Raw genomic sequence first — 27,188 nt, 5'->3', positions numbered from 1 at the left:
GTTCAGCCTGTCTCAAGCTGCCTCCCATTGCGAGCTTCTTTGCAAGCTGATGCCGACCCATCCTCCTCTCCTCTGTGGCATTTGGGAGGCCACATTTCAAGTGTTGTTTCTGTCTCCGGGTGTCTGAGAGACGTAGATTTGTGAAGGGCTAGAACACTTATCCTCAAGAGGCTCTGGTGTTCCTTTATCATCACCACTGTGCTGCTCCAAGAGTCCACAGTTCACCCCACCATCCTGTGACTCCCAGTCTGTTGCCGTGAACAGATTACTATCTATATAACTTATTAAACCTTAACCCTACATGTGCGGGTCCCCTCGTATACACCAAAGTGACAGACTATGAGTGTGTGTTGCATTGATCGCAGTCAGCCTGTCTCTAGCAAAAATGTGAGGTAAAATATGTGTTACAGAGTGGTATTTAAATAGATATATTCAACACATACAAACCACTCTAAGCATGTCATTTTGACTATCTGCATATAACTTCTTCATGTCAGTATTGCATGGAACACAAAAATACACACACACATGCCCGCGCACACACACATTGAGAACCTCCAGCCATGACTAATCAAATTTCATATCATATCTCTGTCTCTGCATTATTGCGGAATTTATTACCTGGACTGTCACAAAGACTTGACACACCTCTAGTGTCCTATATTTCCATAGCAACAGTGGCCAAGAGTGTTGGTCCCATGGTTACATTGATTAGCATAATAATAATAGAGAAATGACTCTGGACATGAATTATGAATGTAGATATAGCTCAAAAGACTGAAGCATTAAGACCACCACTCACCAAGCTGTCAAGCCAAACACCTCAGTTAGAGTAAACCTGAATAAAATGTATAGTTTGTGTTAGTGTGCATATAAAACCAAAACCAAACACCTTGCTTACTGTATCCTCATAGCAGATATTAGAGAACACAACAATGATATTGGTTACTGTCAGATTTGACATGCATACAGTGTACAGTATCATACAGCTGTTGTACTAATTATCTTATAAAAATGCTTTTTAGTTTATTTTCTGCTTTTTTATTTGCTCCTTTTCTTAGAAGCATATTGCAGCTTTTTCTACTTGGTATTTGTTCCATCTGTGCTTTAGTTTAGTGGTGTTTTTAGCAGACCTATTTTAATTGCTCACATGCAATGTTTCATGAGCTTTGGAAAACCTTTGATCAAACAATTGTTCAAGGTTTTACTGTTGCCATAGAAAGTTTGCATCATGTATGTTCTTCCAGTTTCTGACCTGTTCGATTATACTGACCCACCATGTGTGGTGGATAAAAACAAAGATTGTGTATAATTGTGTTGAAAGTAAATAAAGCAAGTAATAAATTACATGCTTGTGGTGCAATATTGTGGAGCTGAATTAATTAATGAAACATGTTTTAATTAATGGTAAAATGTCTACTTCTAATAACTGTAGAAATGTGCAGCATGTTACAACAAAAGTATATAAACAATTTCTAATATCAGATACTCTCACCAAAATATATTCCCCGTCTTCCTCTCTTGCATGTTTTCAGTCTAGAATGGGTTTACACCTGCGTTGCACACTATCTTGAATGCTTGAATTTAGACCTGAATCTGATCTTCCAGATTTGACCACAAAGTGGCGCTATAATCAAATGCATAACTACAGCAGCTCCAAGGCCAGAAACACAAGTTTTACTAGAAAATTCATGTGCACTTTAGAAGTGTCACTGTAATCAACCCTTATAAATAAAAAGTCCCGTTTCCTTTACAGCACTTCTACCATGAGAGTAATACAGGGCGCTCAGAGCAGACGGCTTCTAACTCCACTCATGGAGTTCGGTGGGGGGTCAGAGACACTACAGCACTTTAATTCTATCGTCCTAATGAAAGTGTGGATGGAAAAATGAGACAAACGACAGCACATACACATTCCAGTTTTGTTCTGAGTTTAATCACTGAAACGGATAATGAAGCTCTCCTCTTCCTTTTCGTTTCAGCTGCGTCCCTGAATGTCCTTGGGTGGCCTTAACTGCTTCATGATACATCAAAACCATAGTGCGACCATATTACAAGTCTTTGATTTTACTGTTCAGAAACCCACCGTTGCCCTCTAGCTGAGGTTCTGCAGCAGACCAAAGGATATGCATGTTTATTTTCAATTACAGAGCAGCTAAACAACCAGGGGTTGTGGTTTTTAATGTGGTATTACTTTGTGATAGGTTAGAGCCCTCATCTTATACATGAGTGAATATTTTTTATTCTGTATTTTTTTTTATACATACACAATCAGTGATATTCAAACAAAACAGACCACAACACCCTGATGTGTATGTGCATTATCTAAAGTCTGACTTGACAGCATACTGATTGAATAGAGCACTGGGTTTACTGCACTGCAGAGGCAAGACACACCACGAACCACACCGGTCTACACCAGCCACACAGTTGCCATGGAGAAGATTAACACTGATGGATTCAGAGCCAGGCTGTGGTCGCACAGTGCCCATATACGTGCAATGTGTTTTACCCTCTATATATCTCACATGATCGTCTTCCCACCCCCAAACTACAGAACAAAAATCATGATGGGCAGCAGGCCTTGAGGCATTACTGAGGGCAAAATTTTCACATATTACAAGATCCCAAGATTATGAGAGCCCAGTCGCATGCAGTGTTGTTAAATGGGCTTTTACTTTTTTTTTTTTTTTTTTTTTTTGCACAGAGCATTCGAGGTGTTCAATGAGGAGAGACCACAGCATTCTCGCATATTATAGGACTCTCATCTTGAGTTCATGTCACAAGTCTTCTCTTCAGAATGCCATACGAAACCCAAAGCTCACATTCAACATACAATTCATAAACAGCAAAAGGTGAGCCAATTTAATCACCACCATCATTATACCAACAATTCCACAAGAATGAAAGTATAATACGTCCAAAAAACACTTCCAGTACCAGGACAGCGAGGGACATATGACTGTACTGAAAACTTAAAAAAAAACAAAGACACTGAAAAGAACAGTAAACAAATTTCAATGAGTTGCTAAAAAAAATAGATATTCCCTGCCCTCAACCAGACTTAAAAATAAAACAATCAACACAGTAAATAATGGAACATGAGCACACTCAGGTCCAAATCTGCTTAGTTTCCATGGCAGCACTTCCCCAGCAACTGGCAAAGGCAGCGTCTCTAAGCTCTCCCATGTTTTCTTTGCTCTTAAAAAATAGATGTATACTAGATTCATACAGTATTTCATAACTAAAGTCACAAATGATAAGAATCATAACCATACCTTCAAAAATGTTCTTGCAAAGTTCATAATACGTTGATTCTATTCTTCTTTTTTTGCGTTCAGTCCCATATGCATATGACAACAAACTTGTCTTCCATCATGACTAAGTTAAATGCTTGGTCAGTTGAAACGAGAGCACCATGGGAGAAAAATGGAGGGTGTGTGAGTGTGGGGGGGGGGTCAGAATACTGTGATAAAAAAATCCAGATGTGCCCAATCAACATGACAGTCGGTCTTGCTCAGACTCTGCCCCTGCAGCAGGAAGGGGGAGAGAGTGTGAGGGGTGTGGGGCCTCTTCCCTCTGCCCAAACCTGGAACTGACGACGCCTGACTCTTCCTCCTCCTCCTCTTCATTCAGTTTTGTCAAGTAGATGCCAAGAAGTAGCTCAGTGCTTGTCTTTTTTTTTTTTTTTTTTTTTTTTTTGAAAGGTTGCATGATTTCACACGTCTTTTTTTTTTTATTTTTGTCCTCCAGAACTGGAGGAGCAGACTAGTAAGTCAAAGAGTTTCAGGTAGGTTTGTGTGTTTGTGTTTCATCCTATCCCCAGTCCCCTGACTCTCGCATTAGAAGCAGTGGTTCTTCATGGTCAGTGGTCACAAAGACTACTCATACTCAAGGAACTGTTTATGGTAGAATAAGAGATACCTGAGGAGGGGAAAAAAACAAATGATTTAGATTTCATACTGTATAACATTTTTGTAGTACTGCTGATGCCTGTTTCCATTCTTACCCTTCACTATCGAGTACATCCTTAATGCTGGCCTTGGTGATTATGGCATCATCACATTTGAACCACTGGTCCTTGTGCTGGCGGATGAAGCTGGTGTAGTGGCCACTCTCTAATGTGCCTTGGTGGTTGACCACCGCAAACAAGGAATACCTGGAAATAAAAGACAATTTCTATTTAACAAGTAACTCATAAAGCCCCATTATCCTCCTCAAACATATGGTACATTCATTTATCTTAAACTCCACACTGTTGCTCTTCAAGAAGGAAGCCTCATCAAGGAGTACCTTCCGCACCAACTCTCCTCTCTACTACAAGCAACCTGTCGATGGCATTAAGACAGTAAATTCCCTGTAAATGTCCTGGAAAATGAAAGCCATTGTAACTGTCATGGATGAAGAAAACTAAGCAGCTTTTAATAGGCTTCAAATTGATTTCATTTGGGGAAGTCACAGCCGGATGCTTCAGGTCATTAGCATGTGCTGCTGTGCTAGAGTAGAAATGTCTACTATGATGTAAGAGTGCCAGATTTTTAATAAATCAGTTCGCCGTTAACAGTTTTCCAAGGCACTCACTTATTGTCGTTGTTTAATACATCAACCGTCTGTTGATACTGCCCGTTCATTCTGCTTTCTTTACTGCGGGAGACAAGAGAAAGAATACTGAGAGGTTAGCATATATAATGCTGCATGCATGCGTAAACATACTACACTGGCACATAAATCCACTAGGTGGCAGAATTATCCTATTTTCGAAAGCTGATCTCTTCCCTGCCGGTGCCTCTAATGATCTCTCTGTCTCTGAACAGAGCTGAATGGATGCTACAGCCAGGGGTGGGGCAACACTGCTGCTGCATGCTCTATTGACACAAGTCTATATTCATGGGGAGCATTTAATAATGGTGTTTTGGCATGAATGCAAATGCGTGCAATTACTGTGAGTACAGAGTATGTATAGTGTATTATACAGTATGTGCATGTTAGCATTAAAATATAATAAGCCAGTTAAATGAGCTGCTACATGTTTTTGTTTTCTTTTAGAAAAATCTGTTTATTTCTATCTAGCTGTGAACACTGTCAGAACAAAATGCACTTTATGGGGTAGAGAAGTTAAGGGGCCCGTGGGTGAAGGCTTACCTGGATGCCATGAAGGGCGTCATGTCCAACTCTAGAGGGAAGGAAACATATGTAGTGATCTTCCTCCGCAGTTTAGCAGAGTGCTCAAACCGCTGGGGATGGCCAGAGAGGGAGGATGAGAAAGAGGAGAGAAGGGGGAAGGGGGAGAAAAATGGCAAGAGAGAGGGGGGGAGGGGAGAGGACACATATTTAGAAAAAAACAGGCGTCATCATTACAACATACAAAATACAACACAGCTAGTGAAAAGTGAAAATGCATGTTTTCCACCCCGGCTGTCACACATTTACACATTCATAACAAGATAATAACAGTCTTAGATTGATCTTAGACAATCTTCTTTGCAGCCTGTTCCTATGAATATCATAAATACATTATGGACTTCAAATACTGTTATGATGAATAAAACATGGACAGTAGAGGACTGTACAAGTCTTTAAAATCATAGGTGTCCTGGGACACTGTGAAAGGGGCTACACAGCAGGAGGTAATGCACCAACAACTGAATTGAATTATGAACGCACCTACACACAAGCAATGTACCAGACAACTAAGTCACTGCAAAATCGGAACTTTGCTTCCATCACATGGAAGGCTGCATACACACAGGGCAAAATGCATATTACGGCATATAAATGTAGTGCAATAGGAAAGGATGCCGTTATAAATAAAACATGAAAGTTAAATAGGATAAAAAAAAACAAAAGAAACAGCATCTATCGATCCACATCCCACAGACCTATTTACAAGACACTACTTTACCTGCTGTTTTGGAGTAATGACTGAGAAATTAAACGTGTGAATGATAAAAGCCCAGTGTGTCCTTGAAGTAATCAGATTGTCAGACAGTGACAGACAATGTAACAAGTGATAACTGGCAGCCCGTTGTCACTGGCTGACTCACTTTGAGATGGAAACATGCTACGATGGGGAGCTTCTTCATTGTCAGCTGTTTGGTGGACTCCTGGTAACTATGGCAACCGCCGCACTTGATTTTGGCACTGCTTCCTAGATGCTCGGGCCGCGTAAACCTGCAGCGAGAGGGTTGGAATTACAAGGAAGAAGAGAGGGTGTGTGTGAGAGCAGAGAACATGCGGAAACAGGAAGTGAAAACTGGGGAAAAGAGGAAGAAAACTATTATTAATTATATTTTCATGGTCTCGCTTTTTGCACCCCTGCAACACCTGGTTCTAGTTCTACCGCTGGGGGCAAGTAGTTAATCGGAAGATGGGGGGGGGGCTTGTGCATTCAAGTCTTCCTGCGGAGTTTTAGTGCAGCCACTCTGTATGTCAGCCCACCCAACCCAGAGCCTTGCTGGTATTGCCAACACCTCTATCACCATGGCAACAGCCCCAACCAGTTCTGTACCTTTAAGAGACTTGCTGCAGCAACTAGGGGTGTGTGTGGAGCTGCAGTAAGAAAAATAAAAAATAAGTCAGAAGGAAAGGAGGCGAGAGAAAGAGGGGGAGGATCAGACGAATGTGAGAGGTAGAGAGAGAGGGCACGGGGGAAAAGGAATTAGGTGGAGAGGGGAGGGAATGAAATAAGATAAGGAAGAAAGGGAAAAGAAATTGCAAGAATGAAGAGGCAGTAGAGGAGATATGAGAGGTCACACCTGCTCTGCCAACCTGGTGATGGCTGAAGATGAGATCCAAGCAGAACTGAGCAGACACCATATGTGACCCTTCGTACAGGTGGAGGGATGAATGAAATGTATTGGCCTACAAGTGGGGAAGACTGATACCCATGAATTTGGAGAGGTGGAGGAAGGGATAGAGCAAAACAAGGAAATAGGTAGAAAAGGGACCTGCTGTCCTTTCCAAATGTTATGAACGGTAATTGTAAGGAGAGATAGCTAGTAGAAGTACTGTAAGTCAAAGGCGTCGGACCTCTGTTTTTTTTTTTTTGTTGGTGCAAGAATCGCTAGTGATTTAGCACTATTAAATATTTTATAACTTGATGATGAAGATGAGTGGGGATTTAGTTTAGTTGGTGTAGACGAATGTAAGAACAAGCGGAACAATGACAGTATGTCTGGTGTCAGCTGAGACTGATGTACCTGCGTAGGCAGTCTGTGAGCGTGGTGGACCCTGACAGGTGGCTCTCTCCATTGACTGTGCTGCCATCCCCTCCAGGGCTGAGGGGCCAGAAAGGTGTGGATGAGCCAGGAAGGTCCAGGCTGATGTCCCAGAATGGATCTATCGTCGTGGAAACCCCACTTGAGAAAAAAAAAAAAAAAAGAACGAGAGAGAAGGGGGTCAGAATACGGCGTTTAATAAATAGCATGTGGTTGTTTGTAGGTTTGTGTTTCCCTTACAGGTCGTGATGAAAGGATGATGACATAAATGGCAATAGAATATAAGCTTTAATTTACACAGTCTTTGTAGATTCCGATCATATTTTTGTTGAAGCCTGCTGGAAGAATGAGTGTGTGCATGTGCATAATATCCACACTGTTCTTCCAGGTCCATTTGCAATTCAATGAAGTGTTACATCAGAGAAAATTAGCTTTACATAAGGAATTTGTATTATTAGAGCCCGATGACTGTGATGGACTGCGGCCCAGGCAAAATGGAGGCTTCCAGTGTAGAATGTATACACTATAGACAAATATATGCGCACAAGGGATGGGCTGCCGCACATTATTGCTGTTGATTAAATGAGGGGTGGTGCTGTAATACCCAATGGTATCAGCAGATGGCTTTTAAGGCAAGTGTGCACGCATGTATGTTGGTGAGAGAGAAACGCTGCAGTAATATGGCACCAATATGGTACCATTTGTGTTCATAAAAAGCCTTGGAGGATGCAATTAGCCGTTTCTTAAATCTTTACCCATATGTAATATGGAATATGTAATCAACAGGAGATTTGTTTAATGATTGCAAAGGAATTTAATTTACGGCAGAATGATGCACAAGACAGCAACTCTACATCAGCAGTCTCTCTCTCCGCTGTGGAGGCAGGTAACAATCGCCCTGAGCTGGGCTTGGTTTTCCTGCTAGTCTGGGCAAGGTGGTTTGCAGTTCAGTGCAGTGTGCTGGTGTTAATGTGACAGGACAGCTCTAGGGGGCAGGCAGGCAACGCTTGGGTTGTGCTGCTGTCTAGACAACCACCCCCCCACCACCACCACCCCTTACGGCAGTTCTGCAGGGACCGGGCCTTTAAATAAGAGCAGTGGAGAGGACACAAGCAGTGGTTCAACCACTCTGGGTGAATGGATGGTGTCCACATCCATCAGCCAAGCAGTGAGAGGCGACTACAGTATCGGAGAACCACAAGGATAGGGGGAAGATGGATGAATGGGTAAATGTTAGAAAAGAGGGAGGAGGGGTGTAGGTGGTGATGTGAGACTCCATTAAGATGAATGGGCAACAAACACCTCAGGTGGGACGTTCCACTTTTCCAAATTTCCGTTCCTTTGCTTCTTTACACGTTTGAGACACACTAGAGACACACACATACTTACTGGCAAACTTGACAGGTAACATCTGATTGCAGGCCCCCAGTGAAGATTTGGTCAATGATGCAGTTACAGTGGTTTGGATTGTTGGCCTTCTTGCCATTGTCATCTCCTGCGGACCACAAAGAACAGAACGTATAAATAAACACACAGACAGCACTGACCACCTCTTTAGCACCTCTGAAGGACTCTGGTCTGGCCCTCTTTCTCACTGTACCACTCCCCTGCAGCGGAGCCTCCCTGCCACTTCACAACTCTCTGGATTGTCTATAGCTAAATAGAAGCAAGCCTTACTGCAGGGTCTGTGGGGTATGTCAGCCTGTCATTGCACTGCAGCAGGGCCTATTGACATTCCTCACACTGCTTGCTTGCTGTCCCCTTGGTACACACCATTGTCAGTCTCCTTTAGTGTGTTTCCAGTGAAGTAAGGCACTGTGCTCTGTGGGTAGATCTAAGTATAACTCAACATTGCTGGGTCAGAGACAGTAGGTGGCACAGTCCCGGGCACACTCCTCTCAATCACCACTCTTTGCTGTGCTTCGTATTCACTCCGACTTGAACACACTGCAATGGTGGCCTGACAGAAAATATTTAAGAACCAACAAAATCTAGAGTAAACCCTTTGAAACATACAGATTTCTTTAATCTAAATGCTTTGTACACACTGGGAATGATATTTTGACTGCTCATATAGCTTACTGATGGTGTCCCCTTTGCAGTGCCTGTGTAGTACATCCAATGCTGCGATGAGGAACTCGTGGGCGTCTTGCTGCTCGTAGCCTGCGAGGTGACGTGCATGAGTCCACACCAGGTGCAGCAGCCGGAAGGGAATGTGGGGCGAGCGGTGGCCCGAGTAGAACTGAGAGCAAGGAAGAAAGATGGGAGAGGTGGTTGGGGGTGAAGAGGAGAGGCGTGGTTAGCCTATTTTTTCAGGTCTTACTGGGTGCATTATATTGTATTACCTCTTTGCCTACCTCATAGCTACATTGCTCACTGTCATCTATAATTCATTGCTGAACCATAACACAAAATGTTCTGTCAGTCAAGGTGATTTTCTGACTCTTTCAACTACTACTTTCATCAGATATGAATGAATTCCGCCACATGTCACCTCACAGCGCCAGCTCTAATGACGGCGCACCCATAGAGAGGAGGAGGTGTGAGGCGCACGACAGGGAAGACAAAGTGGCTGGAAAAAAAGGAGCGTTTGGAGCAAAAACATCCATCTGTGAAGTGTTGCAGAGTCTTTGGGTTGCCATGGGAATTCAAGTGAGTGACAATCCGGGTCAGGGTCAGGAGATGTGGGTAAGAAAGCAACAGTGCTGAGCGCAAGAGTTGGCGGGTGCAAACATCTACAATGAAGTTGCAACCAGAGCTCATTAATGCCAGAGACGGCTCTCATATCTCCACACAGACATTGCGCATACACCTCATTTTATTCTCCACACTCTTTTTCTGAAATCTGATTGAGCTGTAAGAGGGGGAAAAACATGCCACGCTGACGTCTCTTGAATCTAACAAACTCTGCTTCTTTTTCGGCAGTTTGAAGGTGGCTGACAAATGAAACACGCTACAAGAGGAGTAGGAAACGGGGGGAAAGAGTGTGGCTGATCAAAGCGGGCCGCACCTCTCACCTTCACATCTAAAAAGATCTGTGTGTGCGTGCGTCTGCAGAGTCAGAAGACAGCTTTTGATGACGATGTGGAGGCGGGTTAAAAAAGAACGGAGGGTAGGGGATGGAAGTAAGGAATGAAATTTAGAGAGTCGGGGACAAGGTGTGGAGGTAGAAAGACTTGGGAATGATACTGTTAGGGTGTGTTTAAATTGATTGTTCTTGTCTGACTGACCCTGAATTTTCTGTCTCAAACACAGCTGAACACTCAATCACTGTCTGCCTCCCTGGTTGATAGAGGTGAGAGATTATCTCCTTCATGTGTTATGTAGCTGAAAAGTTCAGCCAACTGAGACAGGGCAGGGCTCTGTGTGTGTGTTTGTGCGCGTGTGCGTTGTGGAGGGGGGAGGGAGGGGGTGATGACTCAACTCATTATAGCACCACTTGCCATCTGTGGGCCCATATATACTGGGAAGTGAGAGGGTGTAAGAGATAAAAAAAAAAAAGCGAGGCAGTGTGGGAGCGGACCAGGCAGAAATTACATAACGTTCAGGGCCGATGACTTTGTTGGATGTAAAACGCTAAACTTTCGCATCAAAGAGCCAGGATTAAAAGGCTATAAATGGCTGTGCAACATAATTCGCATTGACTGATCAGGTTCAATAAAGGTATAATTACTGCATTCTGCTCATTCATTTGTACGTGGCTCTGTGCATTCCTTTCAAGCAGGATTTTTCCCTCCTCTCTGCCTCCCTCTTTGGACTCGATAAAAGAGCACAACAGTGACTCAGCCTTCTGCAGTGGGTTACAGAACATTCGGTATCATATGGTTGTTTGAAAAAATTAAAAAACTGTGAAATTGTGACTCACTTTTAATCATAAACTCTTCCTTTCTTCGTGGGATTAAACAAACCTATGTAACCCAAGTTTACACACGCAAACCTGTGCATCATACCTCCTGAAAGAGCTGCGACATCTCACACACCAGACAGGAGTTTGATTGCATCTCGCACTTGTGTCTGTCGGAGAGAAAGAAGTCTCGCAGCAGTGGTGTGTGTGTTAGGGCCTGAACAATACAGTTCATGAAACATGTGTTGCCCAGGTTTATTAACCCTCGTAAACCTGCAGGACAAGAAGAAGAGACAAAGAAAAATGTGAGAACAACATGGCAATGTGCTGTGATTCATACTGCTGGCAATGGAGGGAATTTGAATCATCACTAAGGAACTGTTTCTATGGACTGACTTTTAGCCGTGGTCAACTTGTTTATTAGAAAATAACAAATTTAGAGAAGATGATTGAATTGGTATATAAAAAAACCCAAAACACTGACCATTTACGTCCTTTTTCAAGCAAAATTGGAAAATTTGTCATATTTCTCAATTGTGATTATTTGCCTTTATCTTTGTTTTAAGTGATAGTAGACTGGATATCATAAATTGAAATGGGGATTAAGGCTAAACCTTTAATCAGTTATTAGGAAAAAAAAGACTGGCAGCTTAGTCATCATTATTAATAATGTAAATATTTGGTAGTTTTGTAGCTGGTAGTACACAAATCACAATATGCCCATATAGGTATTAACAAGCCAATGGCACTTTTTTTTGTGTATGGCTGGAAAGTCAACAATATGGTGCTGGGTCGGGTCTGCCAGCAAAACCGTGTGTATCCTGGAACCGACCCCAAACCTGTGAATGGATTAATTTAGAGTGAGAAAGTAAAGCTACGGTCCTCCAGTGATGGCCAGTAGAACAGGTGAGACACAGCAAGGTCTTGGGTCTTATCCAACTGAGCAAGGTTTGGTTCTGGAAGAGAGCACTCAGCGATAGCTTTAACACTTCAGACTAGTCCTGGTGTGCTCACACACACAGGGACATGCACAGTCTACTGCCCTAACAGGGCTACCGACCAAGCTCTTTAAAAGATATAAGGGGGGAGTGAATGGTGGCAGAGGGAAAGATAAAATCAGTACAAGTACAAAATCAGAGACTAATTAGAGATTGCAGGAAAAAACCAAAGCAACAGATCACTGATAAAACAGAACAGAAATAAAGTGTGTGGGGGAGACCCAGAGACGATTCAGGCCTGCTGTGGTCTGCATCTATCCGAGAGGGAACACTGTGTTCTGCCTCTCGCAGCATGCTGCCTGTGGGGCTGCCCGGTCCTGTTTTACTTTGGGTGCCACACTTAAATGCAAGAGTGACCCCAAGTACACTTGCGCCACAGGCACATGTAGAGACACACACAGCTATGAGGAATACCCACAGCACACACACACACTGCCAAGGGATGAAGAGCTGTGCAGACTGAACTGTGCAGTCAATTGCCCACCTATGGTACAGTTCGTAGTGATTTTCCTCCGCTTTGGATTGTGTCGTAATAATTCTAGCTCCCTCTTGGTCGGCTCCCATGTTGTGTATTTCTCTCCTATGCCTGTGGAAAAAAAAGGAAAAAAACAAAAATGTGATGGCACTGAGATATCAGGTGGCCCCATTTGGAAAGCATTAAGTTCTCAGACAGAAAACAAAATGATATACCTTGCAATTTCCAGGCTTTCCTCTGTTCCTCTTTGGCAATCTGCTCCATGTCTTTGTCGTATATGTAGTCTTGACACACAAAACAATATATTCCGCCGTATAATAAGTCTATCGCTGGAAGCAGGAGGGAGGAAAGAGAGGGAGAAAGAGAGATTGAACCATAATTACAAATAGATTTTCCCACCACAGTAACACACATTTTTTTTTGTTTATTTTACTGTCCAACCTGGCTGGCACAGTCAGACTCAAGACAAGTGTTTTCTGCGCCCTGCATTTTCCACTCACTGCTATATGTTTCCATCTCATTGCTTGCACAGAACAATTATAAGATGTGAGAGGAGCAGCGATGGAATAGGTGTATTTTGTTTCCCACCCCCACCTGGGCTTTCAACTAACACACCATCCTCTTCCATTCTAAAACTCCACTGCAACAATACCTCAGCTCTGTTGCCGTGACAACCTATTTTTAGCTTAACCGGACATTTTTCTGTTTTTGGTGCTACCCACACACTGAGAAAGTGAGCTAATACATCATGCAGAAAACCTCACTGGTGTATGCTATGTTGTCATCACAGTGCCATGTTATCTCTGTGTGTGTGTGTGTGTGTGTGTGTGTGTGTGTGTGTGTGTGTGTGGACATGAGAGAACGTACATAGAAATAAATCATGCAGGAAAAGAAATAATTTGAAAGACATGATCATCTTTCCACATCATCTTTCTTTTCTCTGGTGCTCCTCTCTGGACATCAGCAACCCGGTTAAGAGAGAAAAATGAGAGCAACACAAGTGGCAGCGAGAGGAAGAAGATATAGGCTGAGAGTACTGCACAAGGCACATGCAGAAATTCAGAACTCTTGCTCACTTGAGTGAAGGACGAAAGCAAAGAATGAGAGGACAGGAAGGTGGAAGAAAGGTAGAAAAAGACGTGAAAGTCGTCCAGAGACGGAGGTAGCTAGGAAAAAAAGGAAAAGGAGACGAGGAAGATGTAAAAGGAGTCCTGAGAAGGGAGCTTGCCATTTAGCAGACAGGGGAGTTTGGATTAATTTGATTAGAGGTGGAGAAGAACAGAGCGCCAGTGTTAGAGAAGCTCCTGTGGAAAGCTCAAAGCTAATTAACACTGTAGCCGTGCACTTGGGGTGTCTGTGTGTGTGTGTGTGTGTGTGTGTGTGTGTGTGTGTGTGTGTGTGTGTGTGTAAAACTGTTGAAATGCATTAAATCAATTAAAGCCATTCAGACAACTACCAAGCCACCCTTCAGTCTCGCTTGTTTCCATATTTAGTTTTCCTCGTCAGGGTAATATCAAATTCTTTCTCATTAGTGTCGTTGTCTTATTTAACATAATTAGCATGTACGGTTGAAGCTGCACTTTATGGTAGCTTTGGATTAGCAATGTCAACCCCTCACTTGCTGCTGTATGAAGAGGACTCTCCTAACTTAAACCCATGACATTTGACTGGATGAGATGAGCTCCCACCAGAATGGTAATGCGCTGCGGTTAGGGAGAGGTTCAGCTCCCTGTCTGCTCAGAAGAGGAAGTTGCCCAAAGTAATGCTGTAATCCTTCACTGATAATAGCTGATGCTGCAGTGGGCCACAAGGGTGCATGTGAATGTGAGCACTGACGTGATGGGACTAAGCCTTGGACATAGGGAGGGACAATATACTGAGATTACTAGTTATAATTACTAGTTATATATAATGCATTATTGAGAGTACCCCCCACCAACTCCCCCCAGATTGACTTCTTAAACAGTTGTGTGAGTGAGTGTGTGGCTTACCTAGATTGTGTCTCTTGTTTTTCGCGTGCTCGTGGATGTGTTTCTTCGTAAAACAGCCGAAAAAGACGCAGTAGAGACAAGAGTGGAGCCGGTTCAGGTGTGCGCCACACATGTGACAGATACACGACTTGGCCTGGAGAGAAAGACCCAAGGAAGGAAGAAGGGGGTTGGGGGAGGACAACGGGGAAAGGGAATTGAGAGCAAGAAAGGAGAGGACAGTCAGTGTGGTGAGAAAATGCTCTGCAGCAGGACAGAGCCCTGAGCTATAATGTAGAGTGGCGTAGGTAGAGAGCTCCCTGCCAGCTGAATTAGATTTCTATCTTCCAGTCAGTCACACAAACACTTCGGAGGACACAGTGCTTGAATAGACATACACAGTGCTTGGATAGACATGATATGATGACGGGCTAAAGATTTGCTGGGCCTGTTGACAAATCCAATGCAGCTGAATAACAACATGTTTCAACACTGAATCGTTCCCTCTCTAACACATGCAGGGCATGATGGGATTTAATGCTTGGCAGGCACGCTGGGGAAGGCGAGCAGGATCTGTCTGAAGCGCACACTAACAGCCGCTGGAGTTTATGTAATTGGTTGGACTACAGCACCCAGAGGTAACCAAAGAAATTGAACATCAGAATGCCTGACATCTTTGGCAGACCTGCAAAAATGAGCCCTAAAGGGGCTACACAGGAGCACAGGTGGTTACAACAACCACGAGAAAGGGGTGCCCGAGAAGTGTTGTTAGTCTTTGAAATGAACCACGAGTGGTAGACAAGTGTTTATATGGTGAACACTGTCGCATATTCTGAAGAGAAATGTGATAGAGATGCTGCTTGTGAGTGTAGGCACACATGTACATGAATTTGCATTATGAACACCTCAAGACCACAGCTCTACATATATCTACATGGCTGTAGACCCACGTTCATGCTAATAAACCTGGTGCCTCAATTGTGGTGGAGCTGTCTGAGGTGACACTTTCTAAACACCATATTAACAATACAATAGCAGATGGCCAGCTGTTCTACTGGTGACAAAGAAACAAGCATTTGAAGATGTAAAAAAGGCAGTAGGAGGAATACTCCCATATTCATTTCTGACCCTCAGAAATGCAGATGCAATGAATTGGGGCATTCTTAAAACAGTTAGTACATCAGCAAGTGCTAAATCTTTTAACAACAATTGCACTCGATGCTTTCACTGAACAGCTCTGTTGGTAATGCGAGTGAAAGTAGAGCTGAAAGTAGAGCAGAAAGTAGTCTGCAAGCCTGCTTTGAGAGAGAAATTTAATAAAAGAGGAAAGACAGAGCGATGTAATCAAAGCCTTTCAGGGTGCAGACCTGCCGCAATGAGTCGCCCACTCATAGAGAGATGACAGAGGGAAAGGAGGTGTGAAGCAAAGGTGAAGCGAAACAAAATGAGAAAGAAACTATTGGCTGGAGAAATTTAGCAGTTTCCAGTTTCTGGTACACAGTGTGAAACTCACTTAGAAGACAGACTCACACACTCATGTAGTACACATAGCTTAAAAGGTCTACAGTGTAACTTTTAACAGGATCTATTGGCAGAAACGGAATATAATATTCATGAGTATGTTTTCATTCATTTATAATGAGTTTTTTTGTTACCTTAGAATGAGCCGTTTTTATGGCGGAAAAATGGCTTGACAGCACCCCCTATAGAGCCTCTAACGGCGCAATTCACCATTATGGATGACAATCGGTACACATATAGATGATGTCGAGATGTACAAAAAATGTTTGAACTTCATCAGAATTCATCAGATCGACTACGGCCAGGATTAAACCTTGTGCCATTTGTGAGTTTTCGTCGAAGGGGGTGAGCATGGGGTGGCGTAGAAAATCAATGTTTCACCAAGAAACACAAAGCTTTTCTAACTTCAGTGTATTTTGTGCAATCTGCGCCAAAATACACGTCTGATGCATGCCAATATATATTCACACTCATAGCGCCACCTACTGGAAACGACGTAAGCGTTGTATGGCAACTGTGAGCTGATTTACGTGAAATTTTCATAATGTAGTCTACACATAATACGCTGGCGCGTAAGTCGACCACAAGCACACCCCGGCATGCAGACTGCGAGGGCCTGATGATTGTTGCTTGCCGTGCGAAGCTTTGGCGACCCCTTAGTGGGGTCCCAACCCTCACCACTGCTTTAAGCTATTGGGCATGAACTTAACGAACCTGTACTGTATTGTCTGCCTTTTGACTAGAGAAACAATAGTGTAACTTGACACCATGTGAACCACATTAGAGCGTATTGTTGTAAAGAAATGAATAGGTTGTGCCAGTCGGTTTCACTTCCTTCTCTCTGGATGAGATAACAGACCAATGGGATGACTACACAACTCAAACTAATACCACTTATGTGGCAATAAAACCTGACAGTCTCGCTAAATAACTCACAGGATGACTCAAAACCTTTACATCCAGGGCCACAACATTTTAGGTAGTGGTTCCCACAACAACCAACACAAATGTTGCTAACAAAGGATTTGCAGTATATACTCTAATATGGTTGGAAGTGGGCAGTTAGTATAGCCAGGATATCAGTGTTAACTGTAGATAAATGCTTTTTGTGATGAAATGAAATGAATTGTCAAATAAAGTTCTGTTTCCATCACTGACTCTCTTTCTCTAGTTCAGACATCTGTAACATAAATGTGTGAAGATACTTCCGATATCCACATCATATTTCTATAATAACAATAACACCAACTTATCCACTATTGGTCTCTACTGCCTGAAGCTTATTTCTAGGGTATAAAAGGGTATATATAATATAACGCTTGTTGTAAGCACATATTCTAAAATGTGACTCAATAAACTCTTAAAGAACTCTCTGTTCATTTCTTTAGATTTAAAAAATATATACATTCTAACTGCAGCTCATTTTCCCTGTGGGATAAGACACAGATTTTCAACAAACAAAAAAATCTTGCGATGGTTGAGATCTGACTCTCTGCTCGGATAGCTCATATGTGAAAGAGAGCGGAAAAGAAATATTACACAAGCAGGTGGGTGAAAGATTGAAATAACAGTCCTATGCAGACCTCTATTTGTATGGATAAGTTGACAGATGGTACAGAAGCAAGAAGCTCAATATTCATTCCCTCGTGTCATGGTATGCCGGGGATATGGGTATTACATGAAACACCAGACATACACTACCATAAACTGCTGCCGAGATAGGCTGCAAAACTCACAGTCAGGTCTGTTTTGGCTGAGCATTAGTAGGCGTGGGCTAGATTGTGATGACATTGCAGTAGAGGGGATATTCAGGGTCGCAGACCCTAAGCTCTGTTTTTATTCATATTGGTGTATTAGCCAGACAGCTCTGAATGGGTGTGTGAGCAGCAGATCAGCGAGGAGTGCTTTTTCAAGAGGGATGTAAGGTGAGAGATGGAAAGAAACAAAGACTCTTTAAACCTTTAAGGTAGAGCTTGTGACATTGACATGCTATGATAAAAGAAGAGCACATAGGAGATACAAAGTTATAGAGTTTGAAGGATTTTGGATTTTTATTTTCAGTCTGAAAGAACCCCCTACATGCCCCAGTAAAAGGTAAAAAGACAGGCCACACATTATGTGGAAACAGCTGAGCTCAACGGTGGTACTGCTGGGTGTCTGTAAATAATGTTATAAGGAGTTGGGTCTAGACCTGCTCTACTTGAAAAGTGTCCTGAGATAAGTTCTGTTATGAATTGGCGCTATACAAATAAAACTGAATTGAATTGAACAGAATTTCTGAATTCATTTTAATTGCCTCTCTAAGCCTATCCTACCCAAGCAGTGAAGTTGTTAGTCCTCACTCCTCCTCCGTTGCACCAGAACTCCAAGTCAAAAACAAGAAACCCTGCCAATGCCACGCCTTGCCCTCCCCCTCGCCTTCCCCCTCTGCCTCATCGCCCCTTTAGCGGGTCAGAAAGTCTATCTCTGCTCCAGTCCTCCCTCAGCTTCTCTGTGCTCCCTACCCCTCACTATGGTTCATGGGCCGTCTATTCCTCAGCATCAGCAGTCCTGCATCTCTCTGCACCCAGGGCTTTTAATGTTCTATTAGATCAGCTATTGATCAGCTGCTGGCTCAGATGACTGAAACAAGTGTCAGACAGGTAGCAAAGCTCACATTCGTGCTGCACTAGGCTGCATCTCCCATCTGGGATGCGCTCTTTGAGGCGAGTTGGGCTGGGCTCAGTGTCCAGGGGAAAACCCACTGATATACAAAGCTGTTGATGGATGGAAGAACAGATGCAGAAAGCCATTAGCTGGATGAATTGATCTCCAATCCATCTTTAACGTGGAGAAAAGATAGCATTACATGCTTTGTGGGTCTGTGAGCTGCCGTTAGCCAACAATGACCCTGGTCAGGTAACTACAGTATTAATCCACCAATGTTCTATATCTAGCTTGCATACATATAAATCTAAATAAAGTAACACCCATTCCTCATATACTGAGTTTCTCCATCTCCTCCTACATTATTCCTCCCTCAGCATTTGGGTTAATCAATTCATATATTCAAACAGAGCCAGTAATGTGATGAGCTGTAACTGAGGAGGAGAGAATGACTATGACGATTATGATGTGGACAAAGGTCTGGCTCTACTGAGCACGCTCCTGCCGCAAAAGAACAGACAGGGGAGGGGTGAGGGGAGAGGGAGTCAATACAGAGCAGAGCGCTATATGAGAGTAGTGACTCACCATGCTGCCTCACACTCATAAGCCTGTGCATGCTTCTCTACACATACATGCTCATATATCAACAAAATTAACAATGGCTGACATATGTACTGCACACTATAAATATGCATAAAAAGATGTGCAGATCCTCTCTCACGGATATTGTTGAGAAAATTGCTATGACGACTCAGACACACATACACCCAGTCCTCTCTGAATTTGTATCTAATATGAACTAGCCGAGGGAGGCTGGGGAAGGAGACTGATGGTGATGCTCCAGAGCCGTGCTGCCGACTGACCCCGTGGGGCTGCAGCCTGTCAGTGCTTTGGCAGGATGATGTCGTTGTTAACCCCCCCCCGACTAACTCCACAATCCACATGCAAAATGCAGTCTCAGTAAGCAGCCCTAGAGACACACACAGTATGAATCTTACTCAATTCTCTTTTCACTTCCGTCATCCATCAACTCAATGTAACCTCTGTTGACAATGACATGCTGCGTGGTCTCTGTGTGAAAATGTATTCCCACATCATCCAAATGAATCCAGGTGTTGTGGTAGAGAGTGTGTGTAGTTTTGGCCTCATACTGTCACACACTATAAGGACATTACAGCTAAAAATTATGTTATACTACTATTATGGTATGAAAGAATCATGTGGTCCCTGCCTGGCTGCAGTGTCCACATACACATAAGACCAAGGCGGACCTAGTGGAATACAACACCAAACACACATGCTTAAAAGAAACTGCCATAAAGGAGTCGTGAATTGTCACAGGAACCCCTCACAAAAGAGTAGCAAGCTCATTTATCCAATTCGCCAGTGTGTAGGCTGACCAAGGCCGAAAAAAAATGTAATAAATAAAAATCAACAAGTAAAAACATTGACAAACATGTACTGCATGAGGGACTATCACGCAGACGGCAGCGTGTTTGTGTTTGTCTGCACAGATGGTTGACAGTCTAGCTTAACAAAAGGCTGCATGATCATTTGTCAAACCTTGCAACTACCAGATGCCCACAACCACCCTGCAAAACACACAGCAAAGAGGGACCGCTGATGTGACACCCATAGGACAGAGCTTCTGCATGGTCCCCTTGGATATTTATCAGATCACAAGTTGATTTCTTCTTTATCTCCACAGCACCAGTCAGGTTCCACGGAGCCTTGTACATTACCTCCAGGGAAATCTATAAGCCCTGCCTACAGAATAGAGGCACAGTGGGGCTATTAGTGCACCACAGAGTCTTTAAAAGGGAGTATAGAGCAGACCTAGGTAATAAATTATCTTGCAAAGGCCTAATTCCACAATCTTCACCTTTTCCACACGGACAGAATATCATTTCCACACAAAATGCCTGGTCCGAAGAAAAGCTGTCATTTGGGCCCAAGGTTTGAACAATGGGGAATAATTGAGTGTCCACACTCAAGGAGATTGATTGCCTCTTGGTTTTGGGCTTGGCCGGCCCCTGGAGAGTGATTGACAGCTCATTAGCCAGATGGTGGTACTAAGGGAAGGGCTGGACAGCAGCCTCATTGGCTGGCTCAAGCCATGACCAGTGTGCTTTGTAGCAGTGATGTCTTTCCAGAGCCCGTTGGACAATCAAAGGAGAGGGGAGCTGGACGCAGATTACACAAGAGATGAGCTTAATCAAAACGCAAAGTCATGCTTGTCCTCAGTCACACACACACATTTTTAAGACTAACCCAGAGTCTTCACTCCGTTATTGCTCTGAAGGCAAAGTTTAACACTGTCAATTACCAGCCTCATGCAGCATTTCACCCACCTCCTTTACCACCAATTTCACTTATGTTCCCATGTCACATAGAATCTTCTTGACCAGGATTGCTCCCTAGTGGAAGATTGCTAAAGCATAGAAGCTCTCAGCCAATGGCAAAAAAAAAAAAAAAAAAGCATTTTCCCTCCTCAAGAATCTCAGATCTGAAATAAACAACAAAGATGAAAGCACTGTGGCAGAGCACATCCAGCACAGTCAGTACAATAACAAAGACTTCCAGTGCATCGTAGCAAATGCATACTGTTAGATACTAAACGTCTATTGGTGGCTGGATTCTCTGAGGTTGAAACATTTGGGAGGCAATAGCATGCGAAAGGGACACCACAAGGTGACACACCAGGCCCACGATTAATCTGTGAGGAGGTTACAGACCTTATGCTATTTGTTTAGTCTGAGTCACTGAGCCACAGCCACAGTGACTGGCAGACGGAAAGCCACATTAGACAAGACCTGGGAGTGACAGAGAGCGCACAGAAATGGAAGAAATAAGGCTGGATGGGGGCCACAAACCCACGTCTGACATCACCAAACCCACTGAGTGTTGTCTATGAGGCAGAGTGATGAGGGAAAAGGACAGGGTGGGAAGAGGGGGAAATGAGAGGATTAGAGGCTTGGCTATGTATTTCACAGGATCAAAAAATTCAGATGAAAACCTCTGAATAGAAAATTATATCTTGCCATGGCAGTTTAACAGCGCAGTGAATATTTTCTATAATTTAAAAATTACAACAGCATTATACTTTTAAACAATACAAGCATTTATTTGCACAGATTTAATGGGATAATCAAGAGGCAATGGAAATCGTGGGCTGAACTAGGTTTGCAAAAAGCGAAAGCGAGGAAAAGGAGGAAGAAAGGAGCGTGGGAGTGAGTGCAGAAGAGGAACAAGCAAGGGCTATGAAGAGGCTGGAGGAATAGATCCTGATGCTACAAACGTATGCTGATGAGTCAGGGAGCAGGCCTGTGATGTGATGGGAGACTGATCTGACAAAGATCTGCTCACAGCACAAGAATCAACCGCTCTCTGGGATTGGCCGTGCCTTGTGCATTGTGTGTGAAGTGAAAGAACATTGGGGGGGGGGGACAGAAGGAAAGAAATGTGTCATCCTTGAGAATATATCCATTTTTTCTACCTCTGAAATTCCCTGCAACATCTAGCTAGCTAGCGATTTCTCTCTCATCTTCCCTCATCACAAACATAAAGGGCCTTTGCACTGGTGGGAAGGGGGGGTTGGGGGGGGTTATGATTCCTCTGATCATATATGATTTATCAACTAGAAGATAAAAAAAAGTTGAGTTCAGTCAGCTCTCTAATCACGCCCCTTACCCCTTTAATCAAAGTGACAGCAAATTCTTCAAAGCGGTTATGGCTGTAAAATTGCGCCGACCCCACCCACCCTGCTTTCATCTCGTCCAATTTCCACTCAACATAAGATAATAGCACCGGTTTAACTGCATGGCAGATTCCTTCACGGTTGGAGTGTTTTAGAAGACATAGAACCTCCTCTTCCAGATAAACACAGTAAACAGAGTCCGGCATGCTGAATGGAATAAAAATAAATAACCAATTCACGCTACCCCTCCGCCACCATAGCCGGTCACAAAATATAAATTATGAATATGAGAGGAGTTGGGCCTGAAAAGGAACAAATTCAAGGGCAGGTTTTGTATATGTGAGCTATGCTGACAAACTGATTAAATGGTACTTGGTGGAAAATGACTCAATAGGAAACATAAAAAATGTGTTCAGACAAAAAGGCACACCGAGCCACAGGTGCTGTACTCAAGCAATTGCTCACTGAACTCACTGAACATACACACTCAGAAACACAGTAATAATAACAGATTAAGAAACAGAGGTCAAAGTAAAAGCCTGGGAAGGGAAAAGGGGAAGTAAATCAGAAAAATAGTTCCACCTCTGCAATCTGAAATGGGCCTGATTTTTGTTACATGACAAAAACTGACCGCAGGTGTAGCCTCTTTGGCTACATGGCACGACTAACCAAACCTTTCTATTAACTGACAGCCCTTGACATGTAGCAGAATTGTATTTTTGCTATACAATTCAAAATTATTCAGCTAGGGTGTCCACAAAAATATCAAATTTGTCACCAAGTATATGTATAAGCTGACACTTATGTGCCAGTTCCACAGTACACATTCCCATACATTGTGTTAGAGTAAATCTACATGCTCATCCCAAGCTAATGGGGGCATTTGATCCAGGACTAACATGCCAAAAAAATTGTTATCCTAATAATTCCTAATAAAAAGGAAAGCAGCTCCCAAGTCACACTGGGCCGTGATGTCATCCCTGCAATCTTCTGTCTCGGGCATTCATTCTGCCATTTGTTACCCATGCAGGATTTAGATTGTGCATGCAGAGCAGGTGACAGATTTTCCACCAACGTTCCTGCACACTGGCTGGGAATTGATTTTAGCCTGAGGTAGAGAGGATGACAGCTTGCAGGTACACTGATGAGGACAGACTCCAGAAAAAGGAAAAAAAAAAGAAATCGGGGGCGGGGGGGTGAAAAACAGCAATTCGGGATGAAAGACACTGGCTAATGAAACCAAGTCTGAATACAATGTCAAAACACATCTTTTCTGTCCCTCACTCTGAATAGCAATGTCTTTCAACTTCCCTCTGTGTAGAAGGCTGCTCTTTTACTACAGTGCTTGCCATGTGTTTGTCACCATTGTACTATTTTAAGAAAGAAAAAAGGCACTAAGCAGCGCTGTGTGATGAGCTCTTGTTCCATCAACCAGTCTCACATTAAGGGTACCCCTCAGTGCCACTGTCATCTATTCGAATAAACATTTCGACATAGCAAGGACAGATGCAGAATTTGTAGTTTATTCCAAAATGTTAACATACGACGATGGGATGTCAGAGGCATCTAGTCTCCTAGCTCATAATTCAGTGCTGAACAAAAACCAAGATTGCCGCACCTCAGGAGAATACACTGCCTGTGTACCGCTGGAGCAGCGCTACACCTGCTCTGCATGTCAGATTAGGTGGTGAAGAGCCCCAGTGCCCCCTCTATACAGCCATCCTGGAGTGCAATTAGACATTAGAGAGAACACTTCATTCAGGAGCCACTGTTGTCTCCTTTCTCTCTGTATAAAGTCACCTGTACAATCAGTGTCCGGGACCAGATGGGCAGAGCAGAACCGCTAGGTACACATCTTAACAGATGTTAGACAGCTGTTAAACAAACATAATCATAAGCAAAGCTACAAAGGATGGATCTTGTGAGCAAAACAGAGTCAACAACAGTATTCATTAATGCAACAGCACGGCCACTTCCGAGGCAACATTTTTAAGGACGCAGAAATAGTATACACAGGCGCATTTCTATTACGAATGAATTAAAAAAAGAGGTTTGTCCTTCTCTTTCCATTTGCATCACAGACAAAACTATATCTGTGTAATTATATAAAAGAATTTTACTATAAGATACAGTATCAGTATTGCACAACAATTTTTCAGTGATAGAAACACAGCAAGTCCTTGTTATTTAAGATTACTTCAACATTCGAAGGCCACAGGTGTATTGTGACGCAGAGGCATGTGAGAGGAACTAGGTGGTGCTCATTTCTAAGAAAAAAAACTACACTTACAGATGACATGGACTGATGAAGGACAGGGCATAAAAATACAATGCAATCAAGTCTGAACCTGCCAATGATAGCTGTGAAGTGTACAGAAATATGATATTTGCAGCAGAACAAATAATAATATAAAATAAATAATTTTTAATAAAACATTGTCTTTGAATGCCATATAACCTTGAAGACTATGACAGCTAGCGGGTTTCAAACCCGGGTTAACCGGTATTCATGCAGCATGCCACCAAGTACACGGTACGGTAGAAAAACAATGAAGAGCCATTTCACCATACCCTCACATACTGTTTCTCTCAACATGGCAGAGATATAAAGAGTTTTTGTCAGGGGTAAATCTTGAGTTAAAAGTAGTGGGGACTACGGATGCACCGGCTGTGGAAAACATCTTGGCAAAAGATGTTGCGGTGTGAGGGTGGCAGGGACAGTGCTGACTGAGACAGTGAAGCTTTCAAAACTGATACAGAAATGGTCCTCCCAAAAATAAGTCACAGGGCCAAATCTGCAACAGCTAAACACACCTAGGGGACTGAGCAGAACACTGTGAAATGCTTAGGGGTGAGCAATAGAAAGCACCCCTGACCAGTCTCATTTCCGTGACAGACTTACTGAGCTCCCGTTGATTGCATTCCTGTCGGGCAGAATGTGAGAAAGAAACTTGACAGTCGAAATTAACATTCATCAAATGCTGGTAAAATTGTTGCTTTGTCATTCATTACACCGGTACAAACATAAAAGGGTCATCGACCATTTTGCACTAGCTATTGGCTTTGACATGCCCGCAATGTAACTGAGCTATGCTTTTGGCTGTTCTGCTCTCAGTCCACCCTCCCACCCAGTAATCTTACTGGCTGTAACAGTGTAGCACAGCAGAGATACAAGGATGGGGTTGAATTCTTCCGCTATGTTGGTTTACATCTAATATTCAGTCCATTAAATGAAAAGGCACTGATGCACACAGATAGGTGAGCAAGAGGAGAGAAAGCAAGCTCTTATTCATCTGAACTATCTACAGTATGTCAGTGAAGATGAGGAGGGGGATAAGCATCAACTCACCAGCTCTGTCCATCCTGCATCACTCTGAAGCACCTATTTTATCACAACGACATAAAAATGTATGACACATATAAGAGAAGCATGGATTTCCTGTGACAACAGTCAAGCAACCTACAAATTGTTGCTAAATGAAATTTAAGCTTTGCAAAATAAACATCATGGTACAAAAACAAAAATATCAAGTTTATGTTGACAAAAAAAAAAAAAAAAAAAAAGGAAGAGAAAAGGTGGGATAGTGAAAGAAACTGCAACACAGTCCAGTGATGACATCACATTGTAGAGAGCTGTTCGGAGCTGTGTAGGCCGAGCAGGTGTGGGATCAGCCCAAACAGACATTGGTAATAAAGTAATCAGCTGACGTCCCAACATCCAAACTCATGACTGATTGACCAGTTCGGAAAACAAAACCAAACAAAACAAAAATAAAACCCAACACACACTGACCTGGGATGCCCAGGTGAGAAACGCTAACCGGTGGCCCGTACTGTGTGTGCGTTAGAGAGACACAATGGGTCCACTTGGTGTGGTAATGTTAGCCCATAGCCACAACTCTCCTTAAACCCAAGTTTAGCCATCCAGCTAACTGTTCAGCATCTATCAGACAGAACCGCTCAGCTAACCTAGCCGACTGACTCACGACAAAAAAGGTTTATAACCCTTACTTGAGCTAATGAAGATAAATTAAATGTTGCAGTCAATATTACTAAAAAAAAAAACAAAAAAAAAAAAACAACAACAACCAGTCTTCATTAGGCAAGAGTCTTGCTAGCTAACTTACCGGCGATAACCTAGCAGGCTAGCACTGGTACTAGCAACATTGCTGCTGCAAGAGTACAGTTTCACTAAGAGCATCATTTTGTTCAAGATCGTTCAGTGATTGTGCTTCATGTGGGACATCATCTGCACTCCAGCTCTGTGTCTGTCTGTGCCACATTCAAATTCATTCACTTTTTGATTTCTACCGTTGCAGTTCCTGTGTTTTTTTTTTTTTTACCTTGCGTCTCCTCGTCTCAGCAGTACCACTCCAAACAAAGCATTGGTATATGACTCGAAGATTTTGTTTCCAATTATCCACCTTATAACCGTTCACATGGGAGCACCCGGCCGGACTCATGACAGACAAAACATTCAGTTTGGGTTTATAGGTGACAATGAAAAGTCTCCTGGATGATTCACTTAGCTAGCTAGCTAGCACGAACTGTCTATCCAGAAATGGTTTCCGTTTGGAATGGGACAATCGATGTAGTATCCAAAATGTTCCTCGGGCATCTGACAAACACGGTCTTTTCATCAACTAACACATCTGTTCATGTAGTCAACTCGCAAAATTATCACTTGACTGAAATTTCTGCTCCCCTTGCTGTTTTGACAGTTGCCTTTTTTCCCTTTAACGTTAGCTCCACTTCCACTCTTACGATTAGTTAGCTTTCTTTCTCTAGTTAGCCTGCTAACACTCAACTACTGCTTCACAATG

General features: G+C 43.0%; 1 protein-coding gene across 2 annotated transcripts; it reads right to left on the bottom strand.

Moving 5' to 3' along the window:
* Nucleotides 1-1,914: 1,914 nt before the first annotated feature.
* On the bottom strand, nt 1,915-27,188 carry LOC127357156 (ubiquitin carboxyl-terminal hydrolase 22). Of its 2 annotated transcripts, XM_051389379.1 has the most exons (14): nt 26,709-27,188; nt 25,715-25,747; nt 14,526-14,658; nt 12,750-12,863; nt 12,544-12,645; nt 11,168-11,334; nt 9,300-9,459; nt 8,607-8,712; nt 7,200-7,358; nt 6,045-6,171; nt 5,143-5,234; nt 4,582-4,644; nt 4,010-4,159; nt 1,915-3,924 (listed from the first exon to the last, which is right to left on the bottom strand). In XM_051389379.1, the coding sequence occupies exons 1-14, from the start codon at nt 26,826-26,828 to the stop codon at nt 3,882-3,884; spliced, it is 1,569 nt and encodes a 522-aa protein (XP_051245339.1). In that variant the 5' UTR covers nt 26,829-27,188; the 3' UTR covers nt 1,915-3,881. The 2 variants fall into 2 exon arrangements, with proteins under 2 accessions (XP_051245339.1, XP_051245340.1); XM_051389380.1 differs by lacking the exon at nt 25,715-25,747.

The sequence above is a fragment of the Dicentrarchus labrax genome, unplaced genomic scaffold, assembly GCF_905237075.1.
Source record: "Dicentrarchus labrax unplaced genomic scaffold, dlabrax2021, whole genome shotgun sequence".
NCBI classification, from domain to species: Eukaryota; Metazoa; Chordata; class Actinopteri; family Moronidae; genus Dicentrarchus; species Dicentrarchus labrax.
The sequence above is the reverse complement of the archived record's forward strand: the minus strand, read 5'-3'. Positions and strand labels throughout refer to the sequence as shown.